We start from the raw sequence: 18,954 nt of genomic DNA, 5'->3' as shown, positions 1-18,954 counted from the left end.
TACCCTGTACACACCATAGACATATGACATAGTGAAACAAAGTAGCAGTTTTCCAACTTTTTTTCTATGTCTCTGCTGTATATTATGAAGAAGAAACATCATGTGATGACTTCCATCGTTCCTCATACAGGGTTGAATAGTACGTAATATATGGATTTATCTGTGTATTTGTTTATTAGAGGTTGCAAAACATACGTTAGTTGGATGCATTCTAAAAGTTTTGCACACCACTTGTGAGTGTACAAGCCATGAAAGATAAATTTGCTCTGCTTTCAAAGCATCAGAAGAATTCCTAGCCTCTCACATGTGAATAAATGCGCATCACCCATATATCAGCTGGAGGATCCCTAAGTCCCTTTTGTAAATCTTGTTAGGTGATTAGGTTATCACATGGCACAAGTGATAAGCTAGTTAATGACTTCCTGTTTTAGACATTTTCCAAGTTTTTGGTGAACGTTTTTATTAATGTTTATTATGTACTGTTTGCCAGCCAAACATTATTTTCTTTGTGAATTCAAAGGCTTTTTTAATTTTAGATGGGTAATTTTAACATGATCTTCTTATAAAGTCATGTGTGTTTATGTTGCAGAAAACGCATTGTGCAGCTGGTGATTTAGTACTTACGTAAATTGAAGAAGTAGTCTTGGTATCCTTTAAGTATTGTCATTACATGTGCTCCTTTTGAGAAGTATTTGTGTGCTCTCTACCAATTGTCTGTAACTTACATATAAAAAACCCCTACTTTCTGAAACCACGCTCCTTACAAAGGTCTAGAAAGAGTTGGATACTCAGCCTTAGTTTTCTCCCTTTCCTTGCAATTGCTAAGGCAGCAAGTAGAAACACCTGGCTTTGTGGTGAGTTCTAGTTTGAACATATATAAGCAGCTGTAAGTAATTGGTATGGTAATAATTACGGAGTTTAGAAAACTTTATTTTCTGTAAGGTGTGCTTATTTGTGTTTGTGAAATGCTAGCTGGCTTTAGACTGGAGAAATAAATAATAAAATACACAGGTTTGAGCAATAACAGTCTCAGGGATAAAAGAAGTAGAAGGCAGTTGAAAGCTACCTTAAATGTATTTTTTGTTCATGAAACAAACATGGATTATATGGGATCTTCTTGTGATACACACATGTGCCTGTGCAGTCTACCTAGAAATGGGTATATGCACACTTAGTCAGAGTTCTTACTGACACCACTGGAAACAGAAATAAACTCTTTGCCAGTGATAATATAATTATTCAGGACTTCAGGAAATACCGTCATGACTTCTCGTACAAATGTGCCTGTAGCATCTCTTCACATGTGTTGATCATACCATGCATGAACTAGATCATATCTTAAAATTATGCCTTTTTAAATGTTAATGTTCTCTTTGTCTTATATAATTGAAATAGGCAACAAGGAGAAACGTAGTGCCTGCAAAGATGGCTTTTGCGTAGGCAAGATGTTTTGTCTAGTTATGTACTTGATTGATTCTGGAACTACTTCTTTTTGCATATGACAGAAATGGGGAGCCTTCATCCCAGGTTTCTCCTCTTGAACAGTTTGAGTTGGCATCCTTTTTCTTGAAGTCTCTGCAACTTTTTCTCATACAACTCAAAATTCATGTGTTGTATGCAAGTGAAATGCTCCTGCCTTTACACAAAAGAATAATAGTATTTAATTTCCTGGTTGTGAGAAAAGTATGTTCTTCTGTTTCGTATCCTCATATCCTCTGCATATCAAAATATAGAGGACTTAATTCCATTTTTCCAGAAGTCAGTGCATATTTGCTGTTTATTTTGGGGAGAAATTTCTACCCTTACTAGGTATGGCTTTTGTGCACAGCAACTGTTGCATCTAAATGAAGTACTTTTGTGCAGATGCATGTGAGCCAGGGAGCTTAAATATTGACATAATAACTGTGAGAAAATAAGACAAACATATTTTTGTAGTATTTATAAAAGTGCATTCATACCTTCAGAGGTTTCAGGCTTCTTCACAGTTTTCCTGTGCTATGTTTTATATATTTGAAGGACATCATAATATTTTTATAGGAAAAACATGTTTTGGTTAAAATCTTACTCAAAATGTCCTTTTGCCCTCCTGTATGTTTGTTTATTATAAGATTCTATTTCTTAGGAAAACAGAAGGAAATCTATTTAGATGTTCCTGAAACTTGCAGTTTAATTTCAAGGCAGTGGAGAAGCAGGAGGAAGGTTCAGACTTGTGAAATAAAAAATAACTCAGCAAGCTATTCCACAGTTGACATGTGGTTATTATCACATGGCATTCTTGTTGGGTAAGAGTCTGTAAAAATTTATTCTTCTTTTGCACTTTTAAAAATCATAGCCCATCATTTGCTTGGGGTTGGAGTGACTTGCTGCTGTTTTACAGTTTCAAAACCACCATTTTGCTTATACATTTTTGAGTATGACACATAAAATTGATTATGTTTTACTAGCAGAACTTTGTTCTTAAAAATTTTAATAATCACAATTGTTGTTGAAGTGCATTGTCATGACAAGTATTTCAGATTTGTTTAATCTCTGAAACATATACTTTACAGAATGTAGCCTTATACATTATGAATGCCATGATCATGAGAGTGAAGGCAGCAAAATTGAATGAATGGGGTCATTCTGCCTCCTGCAGTTTTGGAGATGGCAGAAAGGATACTGTAGCCATGTAAAATTACGAGAATGCAATGTAGCCCAAGAAATGCTTTTCCTTCACAAGGTGTGCCACCCATGAGACACGTTTTTCTGACTGAGAAAAGACATTGGAGCTCTTTAAGATGTAGCATCAGGCCTCTTTGCATGACTTTTAACCTTGTTCTTCATTCAGTTTGATCTGACAGTTAATAAATGCTATAGCATGCTCTATAAAAAAGTAAAAAAGCCAGAGATAAAGTTCCTTATTAAGATCCTAGAGTTGGTAGAAAGCTTAATTAAGCTCTTTGAATATGAAAAATGCTATGTAAGTGCTAAATACTGCTGTTTAGTCCCTTTGTCTCTTGATGATCATTATTTATATGATCATCTTTTGGGTAAATCATCTAGTGGGCTACCTGTTGGTTCTTCATTGTCAAAGATGTTTTTATTTTATTGGGTAAGAAATGCAACATTTGGCTGACAATGTAGTTCTTTGAACTGTTGATTTGACAGCTTTGACCAGAAGCAGTATTGCAGGAGCTGTAAGCTATGGGATGCTGAGGAATGTAGCGCTTCTGTTCTTTTTGGACCACATGTGACATTCCACTTGCTGTGATGAGTAGTTTCAGTTAACAAACATATAATGACTTTTTTTATGAAAACAAAATGCTGAAATTACAGACACAAGCAAGTGAAAACTGGGCTTAGTTTTCCTTGTTGTTCAAGTCTAAAATCCACTAGTGAAAGGCAGCAGGTTCAGAATCCATGGAGATGGTTCTGAAGACAAGTTGCAGTTAAGCTGCAGGACTTCTTTGTAGAAGATCTTGGATGATCTAAGAAATTGTCTAGGTTTAGGGGGAGAGTGGACAATTGATGGAAGAAACCTTTGTTGAGAGAAACCATTCCTGTCTCTGGAAGCCATTTAACTGCAAACAGTTGGAGCTTAGGAAGGTATTAGAGAAGTATCCATGTGTGCACCAGGTTCCTACAGTCTTCCCCATGCATCCAGTTTTTGGCCAATTGCCAGACAGTAAACTGGCCGTACGGCTCTTTGGTCTGATGTGGCCAGTATTCATCTTCCTGGATTTACATGTAAAAGAATTTTACCTCCAACAGTAGTCATAATCCCAAAAGGGAAAGTCGATGAAATCCCATGGATTTCAGTGATAGACAGTAACCATCCAGGCCTTGCTGTCATTTGCGCAGCTTAACCTAGAGGGGCTGTAGCGACGCTGGAGCCTTCCCAGGGCACCCTGCAGTCCTGTTCCCTCCGTCACACTGGCACTGAACACAGAATTTCTATTTGAGGCTCCCTTCTTGAGAAAGCCACCTACACGTTGTGCTATGATACTGCATTTGCATTTGTTATAAAGAGCTTCATAAAATGCATACAGAGCTAAGTAGATGGAGAATTTTCTCCCTTATTAATATTGTTTATGGAACATTCTGTAGTTATTAAATAATGAAACCATAAACATCTCTGAAGTATTATTATTCCCACATGATATATGGGAAATAGTAATGAGAAATTTAAAGGGAAATTAAACAGGAAGACTAGAGAACCCTGATGACTCTTGAATTCTCATTGTGTGGTTATTAGTCTGTACCCATTGTTCTGCTTGTCCTGCGTGCTCGATCCCCGTAACATCTGATTGCTTCAGTGTTTATGAATGCAGATTTCTTCTGATGGCACTCACCAAGGCAGGGATGTTGGCAGGTTCTGTCTCCAGTAGGGATGTGAGGCAAAGACAGTGCTTGATGTGTGATCACCCAGAGAGAAAGTGAAGAGATGCTCCAGAGTCCAAAGTTAAAACTGGTGCCCAGTTACTGAACCCTCCTTCCTTAAGTCATTTATCCCTTTGATTTTTAGGTATCGTGAATATAAACTGAAAAACATGCTATAACTGTGTCTCTTTCTCTTCCCAAGTGTCAGCACAGAGGCAGACTGCCCTTACTGTCACAGAAGTGGCTTTCTCTTTCATTTGTGCAACTCCCTTCATTTCAATGACTACTGATGTCCAGGTTTAAAAGAGTGAAAATCGAAGGTGGATTTTTTTACTTCTCCAGTTAGTGGCTTTGAACTGAGAGGCAATTTTGTTTCCTTTTTTTTCTAATACAGCGGAAATTTGGCTTGTCCCTTTTGTGCTTTTATCTGTGGGGTTTTTTTTTTTAAGGCAAACAGCTTTCCCTGTTGACATTATGTCCCTATGTTAAAATGAAGAAAACTTTGGTCTTGAATTTTGTGTAAGTGGCTATACAGTCTTTGTCATTGTCTTCTCCTGGTGCCCTGAACAGTCCTCCTTGTGTGCCCATCAATTTATGGTGGGCCAGCCTATCATAAAGTCCTTCCATTTGCTAAGCATTAACAATATGCCAAAATTTTGTTCTGTGAGACTTTTTCAAGGGTGCCTTTTGTCCAAGTCAGATTTTATTTTGTCTTATGTTAAAAGATTGTTGCCTCTTCATTTGATAACTGTCTGCTTGTTACTGTATGAAGGTGTGGTGAGAAAGTGTGGAGGAACTGCAATTCTGTGTGACTCATTTAAATCATGCTCCATTCCTCCTCACAGTGGCACTTGGGAGAAAAATGAAGATTGTACGATGAGTGACAGAGGCAGATTAGTTGTTCCTCTCTACACCTAGGGCCTGGTAGCTTGTGTGCAGAGAAGAGTTTTCCGTGGTCTGTTCCTGCATTCCTGCAGGGTCTGTTAAGGCCATTGCTGCAGGAGCGGAGGAGCAGCTGGACAAGAGAACAAAGCAGGCAGTGGCACCCCTTGGAGGAAGGAAGGACTGAGCCCCAGGAAACAGCTGATGGAGCTAAACTCAGCTTGTTTTTTTTCCTCTATTCAACAGTTCTTGTGCCATGGCAAACAAAAGATAGACATTCTGATTTGCATTACTGTTTAGTTTGTGATATCAATTGAGTTTGTTTTGCAGAGATCTGTGGGAAAAGGTAGAGAGATCTAAATCCCATTTCTCCTCATTTGTTTCTGTGCTGATGAAAGCTCCAGAGAGTTCTGTTTCTTTCTCCCCAGCATCTGCTGGAAGCTGGGATAATGGTGGTGTTCAAGGGACTTTCCCTTCTCGGGACAGCAATGGGATGCGTGAGCGCGCTTGCACCGTGGGCTGAGCAGTGCTGGGAGCTGTGCTGTGCCAAGTACCCGTTCACTGTACTGGGAACTGAGTGCACTTAGTGCTTCTCAAGATCACATCTTGTATTATTAAAAGATTATAATTATGTGACCTTTTAAAAATTCATGCAGGATCACATTTCACAAAAGAAACATTTGTATACTTTCAGATGAGTCATTTCTACTATGCCCTGTCAAACCACACTCAAAGCAGCAATTCCACTTAACAGAACTGCTTCACTAATGTATCCAAGGACAACACTTGGTCATTATGTTTCAGAGGATTATTGAAAAATTGTATTTTGGGTTGTTCTCAAAATAGAGAAATAAAGCGAGAAGCAGATCTGTTAACCCTTTTTAAAAGCAAGTCAATTAAAATTTAATTGACTGAAATTAGATTACTATTTTTGTATTTCAGACAGCATATGCGAGTAAGGCATCCTGCTCATCATCATGAAAGACAGTGTTAGAGGGAGAGCGAGCAAAAAATAGCTCGTGTTGCACTGACTTCACTGACTATGCTTCAGAAAGTTGTGTGCCCATGCAATGACATATGATTTCTGCCTTCTGTAAAGAAGTATAACATTCATTGGCTTCTTTGTGATTTTTTTTTTTTTAATTTTTTTTTTATTGTGTCCCATTAGACACTTCCAGGTCAGTGAAGGGGTAATTCCATGTGGTTTTGTGTCTCTATAAGATCACTTGAGCACTCAACACACATGTTCAAATAGTTCCTGGTCTTATCAGGAATTCTACAGGAAAGAAAAAAATAATGTGCTCAGCCTTAGCCTTGGTCAAAACCCAGTGCGTGTCCTAGTAGTGTAGAGCTGACAACAAAGGAATTCAGCTTTCTGACTAGGGGATGTTTTTGGGTTTTATTTTCCCCATTTCCATTAAAAGAGTGAAATTTATCTATGTAAAATAAGGTCTAGTAAGAAAAAGTGTTTTTCAGTTAATACACAGCTTCTGAATCTACTTATAAATTGTATTGAGTGAAAACAACTACAAAATTGTACAAACCTAATGATTTTGTGTGTGACAGACATACCAGTAACTCATACTTAAAGTATACATTCTGAGGCACGATCAGGTAATTCTAATCTAGTTAAATAGCCCATAGAAAATATACTCCTTCTCAAAAATAACGTATTTATCTTTTTTGTGGTATCTTTTAATTCCTTAACTTTGTCTTTTTTTTTTTTTTCCTTTTTACATTTGAGTATAATTTACAGTATATTTACGTACTTCTTGGCCTGCTGACACTAATTTAACTCTTTACTCTAATTCACTTTTGCTTTGGGAATCGGTGGATGCTTTTTCTACCTAATAACACTTTTTTTTTTGCTGCTGAAATCTCACTGCTGCTAATGAGATTTGTACAGTTTAAAAACTCCCTTTACTAAGCTACTGTTTTACCTGCTTAAATAAACCTTTCCTGACTCACTGAGGCTGCCTTTCACATTGCCACAGGATCTCTTTTCCTGAAAGATGATTTCTGGCATTTTGTTCTCCATAATGATTAGTGCGGGGATGTTAGGTTTTAGCTTCCCTCTAATGCTATCTACTCCCCAAAGACAAAATTAAATCTTCATTTGAAATATGTATGTTCTTCCAGTTCCAGGGGTTGAATAATTCCTTTTTTTTTTGGTGTTCCCTAATAAAGGAAATGCTTATAGCTTTATCATCTTTCTTCCCAAATGATTTTGCCACATATGTAGAAATAAATGGAAAAGATAAAAATTTTAGCTCTTCTTTTCTTCAAATTTTTGTTTTCATAACTATTGCAGACATTTATCTATTTCTTTCCCCTGCTGACTCCTTGTGAAATGTGCTTGTTTCTGCTATAAAATGGTAGTATTTAAGAGGGTTTTGAGTCTCAGGGGTTATGGGATGAGGTTTAGATTCCTACTTCTCAGCCTGTTCCTTCCTAATGAATTGTAGGAAAGCTCCAGGATTCAGAGAGATTTCTTTTAAGATCAGGCTTGAGATTTCATAAAATTCCATGAGAAAAATAGCTCTCAAAATCCTGAATTGGAATGGTTTGACATATCAGAGGAACAACATATGTTTCTGAACTTCTCTCGGGTTGAGCTGGATCTGCTCAGTAACAGCTCAAAGATCTTGGTGCTACTAATTTACAATTTTGAAGTTTTAATTCTTGTTCACAGTAACCCTATCCACAGTGTTTCACTTAGGTCTCAAGGAAGCTGTTGTTGGTCCATCTCTATTTTCTATTAAGTTATGGTCATGTGGTCTTTTTGGTCTGCTATTATGGCCTTCCTTTCTCTGTTCATGGGAAACATGAGTATCACCTCAGAGCATAGTGTTCTGTATGGTGTGACTTACTGAGTGTGATGTGGAAAGTGCACATGGAAGTGACTGAAGTGACTTGACAACTATTTCTTTTGAAAAAATGACTAGGGAAGGAAGAGCATAACTGGAAGGAAAGAGAGGCAGTCTGAAACGAGCTGCCTTGAGAGATATTTATAATCATGTAATTCTGGCTTTTCCAGGTCAGATTTATCCAGTTCCCGTATGATGATGCTCAGTTGCAGCAAAGTAATATCTTATCAGGACTCTGCTGTCAGAGTACATTTTGATGATGATATGACTCATCACTTCTTCAAGGCATTAGTGCCCTAGCTTCATCTCGGTGAAAATAAGAATGTTTATTGCTTCCCAGAAAGGGGAAAAAAAAAGAGATAAAATATTCCAGAAGCCTATTTAGTGTCTGTGTTCACTGACCTCCAATGAGCTCTGTGAGCATCCTTTTGTACCAAACTTTCTCTGCTGCTTTGAACCCCTCTTCTCCTTTCCAGGTTTAATAATCTTCTGAGGCCAGGTGGGTCTGGGTTCTGTGGTCCATATTTGAGTGCTTGTCCCCCTTTCTGAATTCAGCAGTAATCGTACATAAACATGTAGTGCTGTCAGGTTATCTCTCAATGTTAACTTTTACTTGGAGAAATTCAAACAGTACAAATTACCTGTGGAACGATGTCAGCTGCTGCGCTGCCCGTACGGCTCCTCTGTACTTTTGTGGGTTTAGTGAGGGAGGCAGCAATTAGCTTTTAACCTTTTATTTTGCTTTCAGCCTGGCTGGTATTTTTGTTCTCGCTTCATTTCTGTTTTTCAACCAAATGGGAGATTTTGTTCTATATCCCTAAAAGTAAAAAAAATAGTGTTTCTTTAGAACAAAGAGGGAAAACAAATTGGATTTAATTTTCTGTCCATTAGGCTTATGTTGTAATTGATGGTAAGATGTTCCCTCTTGCACACATTGTTTACAGTAGAGTATATGCCATAATGTGTAGTGGCTGAGCTAAAGTTCACAGGGAAACCAGACTCAGATATACTGTGCTTAATGTTGCAAAAATTAGAGGAGTTACCAAAACCCCATAAAATAAAATTCATCTGTTAATCTGTGCTTTTTAAAAATATTATTTGCCCAAATGAGGTCTAGTTTTAGTTACCTTTTTATAACAGTTTTGCTTTGGAGTGAATCTCTGTCACTACTTATGTTCTGGTAGCAGTAATGATGACCATCTTGAATAACCTTTAGTAGAAGTTTGCACGAATGCAATTTTTCATTTTAAATTGTAATACTACTAACACATCAGTCCCAGTATTTCAAAAAGATATAAAAGGGGTTCAAGCAACTTCTGACATAGTTATCACCGTTAGCTGAATCTGGTAAGTATATAAAATAAGATGTAGCATCAGATGCAGCAGGAACCGGTGGGTGAGCTGAAGGAATGCTGTCTGGATTGAAATCTCCCCTCCTCAGTCATGTAGCAGTGCAGCAGAGTGCATAGAGAGGCTGACCTCCTCTCTTCCCTCCCAGGTGGATCAGCTCCCGAGAGAGAGAGGCAGCAGGAGCTATTGTGAACACTGTGCATTCTGTCCCCCCATGGGGATGTGCCAGGCTTGGTCTGGGAGGGAAGCAGACAGATTCCCCTCTCAAAGAGTAGTCATTTTTCTTGCAGAAAGGTCCTTTAGTGCTGTATATAGTAGCAGTCTTCCAGAGAGCTTTTTTCAGTTAGGAAATACGAAGTTGTTCTTTCACCTGAGTGCATTTAATCTAGTAATTATAATTTTCATAGGTTTATTTTCTTACAATGGTTTTAAGAGTTTTTCCTGGCCCTTGATGGTAACACTTCCCAGAAACCAACAGGGAGTGCAGCTCAGCTACCAGCTTGATGACAATTTTCTCATTAGACCCCTATGTTGGACCAGTTATGACCACTGAATAGGGACGGAATCAGTGATAGTTTGTCTGATTTTTATCTTTTTTTAATCTTTTCAAATTGATTGCTAGTTGTGTTTACAGGACAAAGCTAACTATGCTGTCTTCAACAGGAAAAAAATTAATGTAGAAGAAGGAAGCAAGTTAAGCATTTAAAAAGAAACCACTTTTAGGTAGAAATTGCGCAGACATTTCACCTTGGAAAAGCATATTTAAGACAGTTTTCCCATATGCTAAGACATTTAAAAACAGATATAGTCCATATGCTAAAACGGAGTTATACCTCAGAGTTTCATGATGAAAAAAATATATCAATTATACGGAGTTTCTAGATACAAAATATATCAATACTATTACTATTTTTGAAGAGTTATAGACTAGTCTGTTTAATTGTATGTATTTCGTTACTGACATCAAATAGTAAATCTCTCTGTATGTTTGTACTAGGCTGGGACAAATGGTTATATGGCTCCAGAAATCCTGAAGGAAGAAGATTACAGCTATCCTGTTGACTGGTTTGCTATGGGATGTAGTATTTATGAGATGATTGCTGGGCGAACGCCATTCAAGGATTTCAAAGAAAAGGTCGGTAAGGATGAGGTTAAAAGAAGAACTCTGGAAGATGAGGTGAAATTTGAACACGCCAAGTTTACAGAGGAAGCGAAAGATATTTGCCGGCTGTTTTTGGCTAAGAAAACAGAAAATCGTTTAGGAAGCAGGTATGTTTTACTTCTCAAACACAGTAAAAGCCAGATCAAAGCTGCTAACAATATTGTTATTTTACATATTACACAAAATGAGGTTAAATCTTGACTTTCTACAGTGTACTGAGTTTTCCCTTTCACTTCTAAGAAGAGAGAGGTAGAAAGTTTTGAAGATAATATGGGAATAAGGAATTTTGTTGCAATAGTGTGATTGTCTGTCTTCACCCCAGACTACTCGTAGGACTTGCCTTTTAGATATTTTGTGGGGTTAGACTCTATATAGTTCTGGGAGAAGGGAGTAGCCCATTTCTCTTCCATTTTCTTTCCTAAAGGTAAAGGATATTTGAGTAGATACCTGCATCTATGCTAGTGCAGACTGAATGCACAATCTGAGGCTGTATCACTTACTGGAATGATGTGGGCAAAAATCCAACTCTGCAATGTGGCTTCTTCCCTGCAGATACCTAACTTGCAAGGCTGTGTCATTGGCTTCTTACTGAAGAGACCTTAACCCTTCTGCTTTACTCAAGTGCTTTTAAAAAAATCTTGTAGAGGTTCTGGTCTTCCTGACTCGTCCCAGGGAGAAAAGGGAGGAAAAGAATTTTGGGCACAAATTCTCATAAAGCAAAATTTTTTTGGGGACTTGTTGATGAAGACTAATGGGTTTGTACCCGACTTAGCGATTTCAAGTAAATGTTTAACAAGAAGAAAATTGGAAAGATAAGCATTGCAATATTTATCTTGTAATATCTCTGATCCCTCTAATACGTGTGTGTATAGAAATAATTTAGTGCATTTCTAGTGAGACAAATTGGGGGTCTACAATTGCGATACAGACAAGAGAAATATAATTAAAATGTAAAAAACAAAATAGGAAACTGATAGTACCCATCTTTAGAATGCACCATGATTTGAATCACTTATGGATACAAAGGTATGTATCAGGTGATTTTCAAATCTAAAAGTGGAATAGACACAGGGACTTAATGAAAATGCACAGATAGTTTGCTGAATCTATATTCTAACAATGTGGAACAGTTTTGAAAATGTTAGCCATGCGTTTGCCTGAAAGAATTAACTTTCTTTAAAGGTAATATATCATTAATATATATATTCTTATTATTCCAGTGCTAAATGAAGGCTACTCTTTGTGCCTGATGAGTTTTCACAATAACTCTGCGAGGCTGCAGAAAAAAAATATTTTCAACAGCACAGAGAGTATGTTTGATTAAAAAAAAACTGTTTCATTTTTAATGTTTAAAGAGCTTATTTTAAAAATAAATTTAATACAAAAACCTTTAGCGCATTCTACCTTACAAGTCAGCATGCTTTGCAGACATTGTCTTGCAGCATTTTGTGAAGTAAACAAATTTCAGAGTAGGGGAAAATGAAATCTAGAGATTCTAAGTGACTTGGTCAAGTTCGTTCAGCAAGCCTGAAGCAAAACCAGCAACAGACTATTCACTTACTGTAACCACATTCTCTTTGCCAAGGGAATCATTTGCAATCATTCTGTCTCCTTACTGTTACATTATTTCTCAGCAATGGGAGACGTGTACACAGAAAGGTAATTATTTTTAATTTACTACTATTTAAGATAGTCTTACTTTTATGTGCTGTACTTGGAGAAGGAAAACGATAGGATGTATATACCATGTCTGGGCATGATACAGAATAAAAGCTCGCATGTACCTCTTAAACAGGGTGATACTATTCAGGACAGCTCATCCGTATGTAAAGATTAGTGCTGTAATTCTACTAAGGACAGCAAGACCTTGGGTTATCTACATAAGTGCCTGTTGCATAAGTTAAAGCTGCTCAAGGACAGCTTTACTTTGTACACCTGGCCTTTTAAAATACTCATTTATTGAAGACTCAATGTCACTGATTAACTCAGGAAAGATGTAAAACTTTTTCTCCGCTCAGGCTTTTTGGGATTGACATCTCAAATCCCAAATCTGTGAAGTGATTTTATTTTTTAGTGGAAGAATACAAAATTGATGGAGTTCAGATGAGTTCACTTGCTCTTCTATTTAAGTTATGTAAACATGCAGTTTACGCAGGAAGAGCTCAAGTTCATCTCCAGCTGGTTGGAAGATGCCTCAGTTGGTTCCAGTAGATGGCGTTCCTGTAGGTTTTTTAACTTTTTATGGGTTTGACAGTGTCAGGAAATACATCAGGAAGAGAAACACTGCAGCAATCCATTCTGGAGCCTTCACCAGCTTCTAGTGCTTTTAGTTAATGTTACAGAAAGGTAAAGCAAAATACGAGTGAAACCTTGTGAGTCCATCTACCCAGCAGGATTGTTGGCACTACTAGCTCACTAGTGTCCCAGGATGCTAATTAATTTGAATAGCAACTCTAATGCACTTCAAATTAACAGTGTATGTAAATAAATCACACCAAGCTTGAGGGCTGCTCAAGTGCTTTGTTATCAGTAACTAGCTAGTTAAGTTAGGAGATGATTTTGTACGACTGAGTATATACAGAGGTCATCACCCCTGTTGGCTTAATTTATACATTCATAATTGTGTTCATATGGCTCCTTTGGATTGAAAACATCATTTTTTCATTGCCCAGGGTGCCTGGATGGCAGCATCTGTTGTTCTTCAGGCTGTGATTTAGCATCCTGGTCATGGCGTTGTGCAGTAGTTAGCGGCTGGTGGTGACCTGCTCAGAAGAACCAGGCAGCAGAGGCACAAAATGCCAATTTCCTAACGAGACCTGGAATGGGCAGCTGGTAGTTCCATCTCAGCTGTGCCAGGTAGCACCAAGGCAGGCTAGAAACATGGCAGGACAGCATCTGAAGAACTGGCAGTAGTGGCAGGCTGTAGGAGCTGTTCTGCACACTTAGCATAAGGTCTTAAAAAAGGAAGATTTTCTATAGTAACACCAAGCTGCTACTTCTATATGGTGCTTCTACACGTTTGCAAAGATACAGACTTCTTAAAGGCTTGCATTGCATTTTGTTCGTAGAACACTGTTTAGAAATACGTAAGGGCTCAAACTTTGCTTTTTTTTTCCTTTTTTTTTTAAGGAAGTGGGAAAAGAAAAAAAGCAACTGGTTAGCAACTAACATTTTCTGAGGCCAAAAAAATTTGGGTTTTCTACATTAGCGTTTTCAAGACAAATGTATCCATAAATACATTAAAAAAATACATAGGTGTAGAAAATACTCTCTTCTCCTTTCACTAGAATTCAAAACTCAGACTTTGCATGCCTTGATGCTAGAGGCCCAGTTGAAGAGTTATGGTCCTTGGTCAGGCTTTAACAAGCACACGTTTGAAGGCCAGGTTATTCTTAAAATCAAAATATCCTAGAAGTCCTCTCTATGGGTCTGCAGTGAAACAATTCATTGTTTCTTTTATAGCAAAAGTTCTCCCTGAGGTCTGTAGTTGCTTTCCTTAAGATGTATTTAAAATACGTATTTACAATTATTTTAGTCCCTTCTGGCTTCTGTTCTTGGGTTTTAACAGTATTAATAAAGGATTGTGTTTGTAATAGTGGTACAACACTTTGCTAATGTTGTAAGTTGTGAATCTCTTGTTTTAAATCTTTGTTCATTTATGAGTAGTTCATTTGAAGGAGCAGACTCACTAAAACTGTGAATGTATTAGAGCAACATAATTGAGTTTTATCATGTAAACATATAGCTGCTTTGATAAGATAAAATCAGAAATGTCATTTGTCACCAGTTTCCTATTCAGACTGTTGTTCCTCCAAGTCAATCCCTAGATAGATTAACCCAATGTACCCCAGTCTAGAATTTAATAGATATTCTTATCCTAATAAATATAGACCCAACCACTGGACTTCCATCGCTGGACAGTAAATCCAGTACTGCCCCTCCCCTTCCTGCTGTGTCTTCAGTTCTGGTTAAAGGGTGTCTTTGGGTATGGGTGTCTCGGTGCGCTGCCAGGAGCAGCTCTCCCCTGGCTCCTTGCCCAGACTAATTTACCCTGAGAGGTAGAGTAATGAATAATGGGATTGGGATGTTCTCTGCTCCTCAGCTTTGCTTATATTGTGCAATGCAACGGGTCTTGGTTAGGAAAAAAGGAATTGCCTTGCATTGTGTGTATATATGTATTTCACTTTACTTTAAAATACTCTCATGTATACAACACAAAGACATACTTGACAGCAAAACATCATACCAATTAACAAACTTTTGCTTTATTGCAGAAATGAAAATGATGACCCAAGAAAACATAGTTTCTTCAAAACAATAAATTTCCACAGGCTAGAGGCAAACCTTATCGACCCTCCGTTTGTGCCAGATCCATCAGTTGTCTATGCCAAAGATCTTGCAGACATTGCTGACTTCTCTGAAATACGAGGAATTGAGTTTGATGACAAAGATAAGAAGTTCTTCAAAAAGTTCGCGACAGGTGCTGTCCCTATAGCCTGGCAGGAAGAAATTATTGAAACAGGACTGTTTGAAGAACTGAATGATCCTAACAGAGTAGATTCCGGGGGATACGCAAATGGAGGTGAAGCTAAGTCAGGTGTTTGTTTGTTGTTGTAAATATCACACCATTAACAAAAAGTGTAGAAACCAGCTCAGAACTTCCCATATTCTGACACTGTTTCAGAAACTCAGTGCGACTGTTTAAGAAGAACCCATCAGTGTAATATGACATTGACAGGCTATGTAGGACCACCAGCTGTATAAACTATATTATTTTCCTTTGCTGTAGCAAAGGAGATAATATTTTTGTTTTATTGGAGGTTTATCAAGATGAAGAACCATATTTCTCTAAGAAACATAGAATGATAGAAATTCTGAAATACAAAGAGCAATAATAGAGTGAAGAGGCAACACCTTTTGAAAATGACTGATTACCATTTTGAATACAATCGCTTCTGGTTTTCTTTCAATTTTCTTGTTATTTCTACTAACGTTTCCTCTTTGTTCTACAGTTTCCAGGAAAGATTTTTTTAATTTTCAAGTAATATTCTCAGTTAGACAATGGAGCTCATACACTATGTCAAACTTGGAATTTTATTGGTTAGCCAGTCTGTCTGTTGTTTTCTTAATTTCTCTTAGTTTTTGAATGGTTTGATTGTAATATGTTCAAATTGTCATAAAATGTAAAAAGGCTCTACATATCCCTAGGAAATAGGACCAACAGGATCAAACTCTTTTCACAGTTGATTTTAACAAAGTGAAGATAAGATTGCACCAAACGAATTTAATAAAGCATTTATTTATTATTATTACGTGTATTCTTTTAAGTGATAATACCATATACAAAGAAAATGTATTTATAAGTTCTTTTTGACAATCAATTTTAAACTTTTATCAAGTTTCCTGATAATTTTTCTGTATTTCTGTGATAAATTAAGCTACGAATAGACCAAAGCAATCTGTAACTGGCTTTTTAGAAGACATTTATTTCAATGCAATATAAATTTTAATTCAGTAGTTGCAAAATACATTATACTATTAAGTGCTGTAATGCTGGAAAGGTTAAATGTGCAAGCTGAACACTATCTTCAAATGTCCATTGATTCTCTTTTAAATTTTGATGTGTTTTATTTTTCAATTTTATGACAACCTGAATTGAATTAGTTGGAAAATTTCTGCGAATGCTTGCTACTGCTGAAGTGTATTACTTGAGAGATGCATCCTAGTGATTTTCGCTGGTAAGGAAATAGGTGGCAGTTGTTTGCAACTTTTAAAACTGACTCTGTGTGCTGTTAACTGTCATCTGTCTAACCATAATTTCCATTGACTAAAGTGGAAGTTGAAACTGCTCCATTCCTTGGAGTCCTGGGGGCTACTAATACCGCATTTCCTATTTTTCATAGAGCAAACCTCCTGCTGAACTCAAAGAGTTCTTTTATATAGGTGCTGGGATTGAACTCACACATCTGTTATAAAAGAGGAAAACCAATACACATGATGTTTTCTATAGTTGGGTCTATCATGTTCAACACATAGCGTTAGTCTTTACTTATCATCTAATAGCTCATCCCAAACATTACAGTAATCAAAAACTCTTTAGTTTTAAATACCTCAAGTGATTTAGTCACAGCTAAGTAATACATTGGTAATACATTGTGGTGTTCTAACTAGAAAAAGGATTGTTCCTTTTTTTTTTTCCTTTTAAATTTGCTTGTTCGGTGCTTTTGATACTTAGTGTTCAAGTGAAAATTATGAAGCACAGTGTTACTTAGGATTTAGTGGATAATTCTGTTCATGAATTACGAGCATATAATTGTCTGCCTTTTGAGGGGAGACTTTCTGTCAAATAGTTTAAAACAATAGAAGCCCAAGTCAGAATTCAGTTTATAATTGACAAGGATGATCCTGAAAGATTGTGAAAAGGAGAGGAGGTTGAGAGGAAAGAGAGTCATGTGGTTCTGTCACAGGTTTAAGAGAATGCTTCCACTGCTGACATCCAGTGATTTCATTTCTCTTTGCTTCCATCTGCAGAAAACTCTCACAGTGAAAGTGGTATTAGGCCAATATATTTAAGAAACCAGACAGAAAACTTAATTATATATACATTTTAAAAGACCCCTGCAAAAAAACCACAAAACCCTCTCCAAGCTTATTACAGCTAGGAGAGACCTATTAGTGCTAGTGGCATCAAACTTTTGTCCTGAATTGGTACACCTCAAATCCATATGAAATCCATTTGAATGAAAATCCATTGGAAATGCCATTTCAAAAATCCTACAGAGCCATAAAGCAGTACTCAAATGGCTGTAGGTTTTCTAGCACATAACTAATTTTTCAGTATAGACATGTTCCCATATGGAAGGAGGTTATCTATAAACAGAACCAGAATTTAATGTCACATTAAAATTGTATATCCTGTACGATACCAGGTGTTGCAAGTCTGAGGCTTTTCAAAATGTATTGCAATGCTGAGATCTGTGAATTCAGGACATCATATGCACATAACGCTACTTACAGTATCAATAAATCCCAGCAGGATGTATATTGGTGAGATACTGTAATGTTAACTGTTCCATGAATCATTCAGAGAAGTGCATCAGTAGTCTGATAATGCACAGTTTGGCACAGTGCATGACAAGAGAAAAATGTGTTAGAAATGATTCATTTTAATTTTCTAAAATCCTCTATTTCAGAACGTGGACAACTTGTGTTCGCACTATGAGCAGATAGAGCAGAGCAAAGATTATTTATGTATTTCTGTTAGCATTTTTAGTGCGTCTTTTAAAAATTAAGTTCAGCAATTTTTAAGTAATCTGTAAATTGCTGGGTGGTTCTTCCTGCCACTGAAAAGTTTCTTGTTAAACTTTCAGGAACAAAGCTATTTTAACATCCTGCTTCACCTTAACAAAACAAAGCCAGCAATCCTAAAAGATTTACGTGTCTTATTGCAGACAATGATGCTACTCATGTGAGTAAAATTCAAATGTATATGTGAGTGTGCAAGAATAGGGCCCAAGTCAAAAGTATTGACCAAGTCGTTGGATGTTTATGATAGAAAATGAGGGATGAAGTTGTGGGAGGAAAAAAACCCTTGTGGTTGTGGCATACTTAAGTTCTTGTGGCAAAAGAAAATGGTGTAATTTGAAACTGGTAATTTTTTCTTCTAGCTGTCTCTATTTTTTCTCCTTTGCCAGCTTTGTGGCGTCTCACTTGCCTGCCTTTTTTTCAGGCAGATAAGATGCATTCAAGTGTTAACCTAATCTAAAAAAACTAAATTGTGAACTCTATTGCATTAAATGTCATCTGTGAAAGGTTACTGAGTGCACTGGTCACTCTGCAGTGGTTGTACTAGCAGTGCTGTCTTCCCTGCACTGTTTTACTTGGTACTGCTATTAAAATTACTTGATAATTTTAACTGAAGAAGGCTGAAATGTGATATTTGTAATGGTTTGAAATCTGTTTCTATAAGAACATAATTTAAAGTACCCTGGACAACGCTGAAGAAAGGCTGCTGGCACCGAGAGGGTATAAAAGGAAAAGCTTTCCCTTATATCTCAAGTCCAAATTTTCTTTGATACCATCCCTGTTACCTTTACCATTACCCCGCCAATTTCAGTGGGCACAAAGAGACAAAATGAGGTTTAGTATTACCCTAATGAAATCATTGTTCCCAGAGACTGTTTATTAGTGGCAATAAAGCTCTACCTGTGTACCTTCAGTTCTATCGTGCAAAGGCTCAATTAGTCAATGAACACTTTGTGTTGCAGCAAGTAGCTCACTTTTCTATTCCAGGATGAAATAGATTTAGTAATTGGAACTTGCATGCAATTTCCA

The 18,954-nt window shown here is 37.0% G+C and overlaps 1 protein-coding gene across 1 annotated transcript in view; it reads left to right on the top strand.

Annotated features, from left to right (window-relative positions):
* GRK7 (G protein-coupled receptor kinase 7) overlaps nucleotides 1–18,540 on the top strand; it is a 30,565-nt gene extending 12,025 nt beyond the window's left edge. The window contains exons 4-5 of the mRNA XM_014951785.1: nucleotides 10,456–10,727; nucleotides 14,895–18,540. Of these exons, the coding sequence (XP_014807271.1) occupies nucleotides 10,456–10,727; nucleotides 14,895–15,237 (615 nt within the window). The 3' untranslated portion in view covers nucleotides 15,238–18,540. The remainder of the gene's footprint in view (nucleotides 1–10,455; nucleotides 10,728–14,894) is intronic.
* The last annotated feature ends 414 nt before the right edge of the window (nucleotides 18,541–18,954 follow it).

This window comes from Calidris pugnax, unplaced genomic scaffold (assembly GCF_001431845.1).
Source record: "Calidris pugnax isolate Ruff unplaced genomic scaffold, ASM143184v1 scaffold197, whole genome shotgun sequence".
NCBI classification, from domain to species: domain Eukaryota; kingdom Metazoa; phylum Chordata; class Aves; order Charadriiformes; family Scolopacidae; genus Calidris; species Calidris pugnax.
This window is presented reverse-complemented; position numbering and strand designations above follow the sequence as displayed.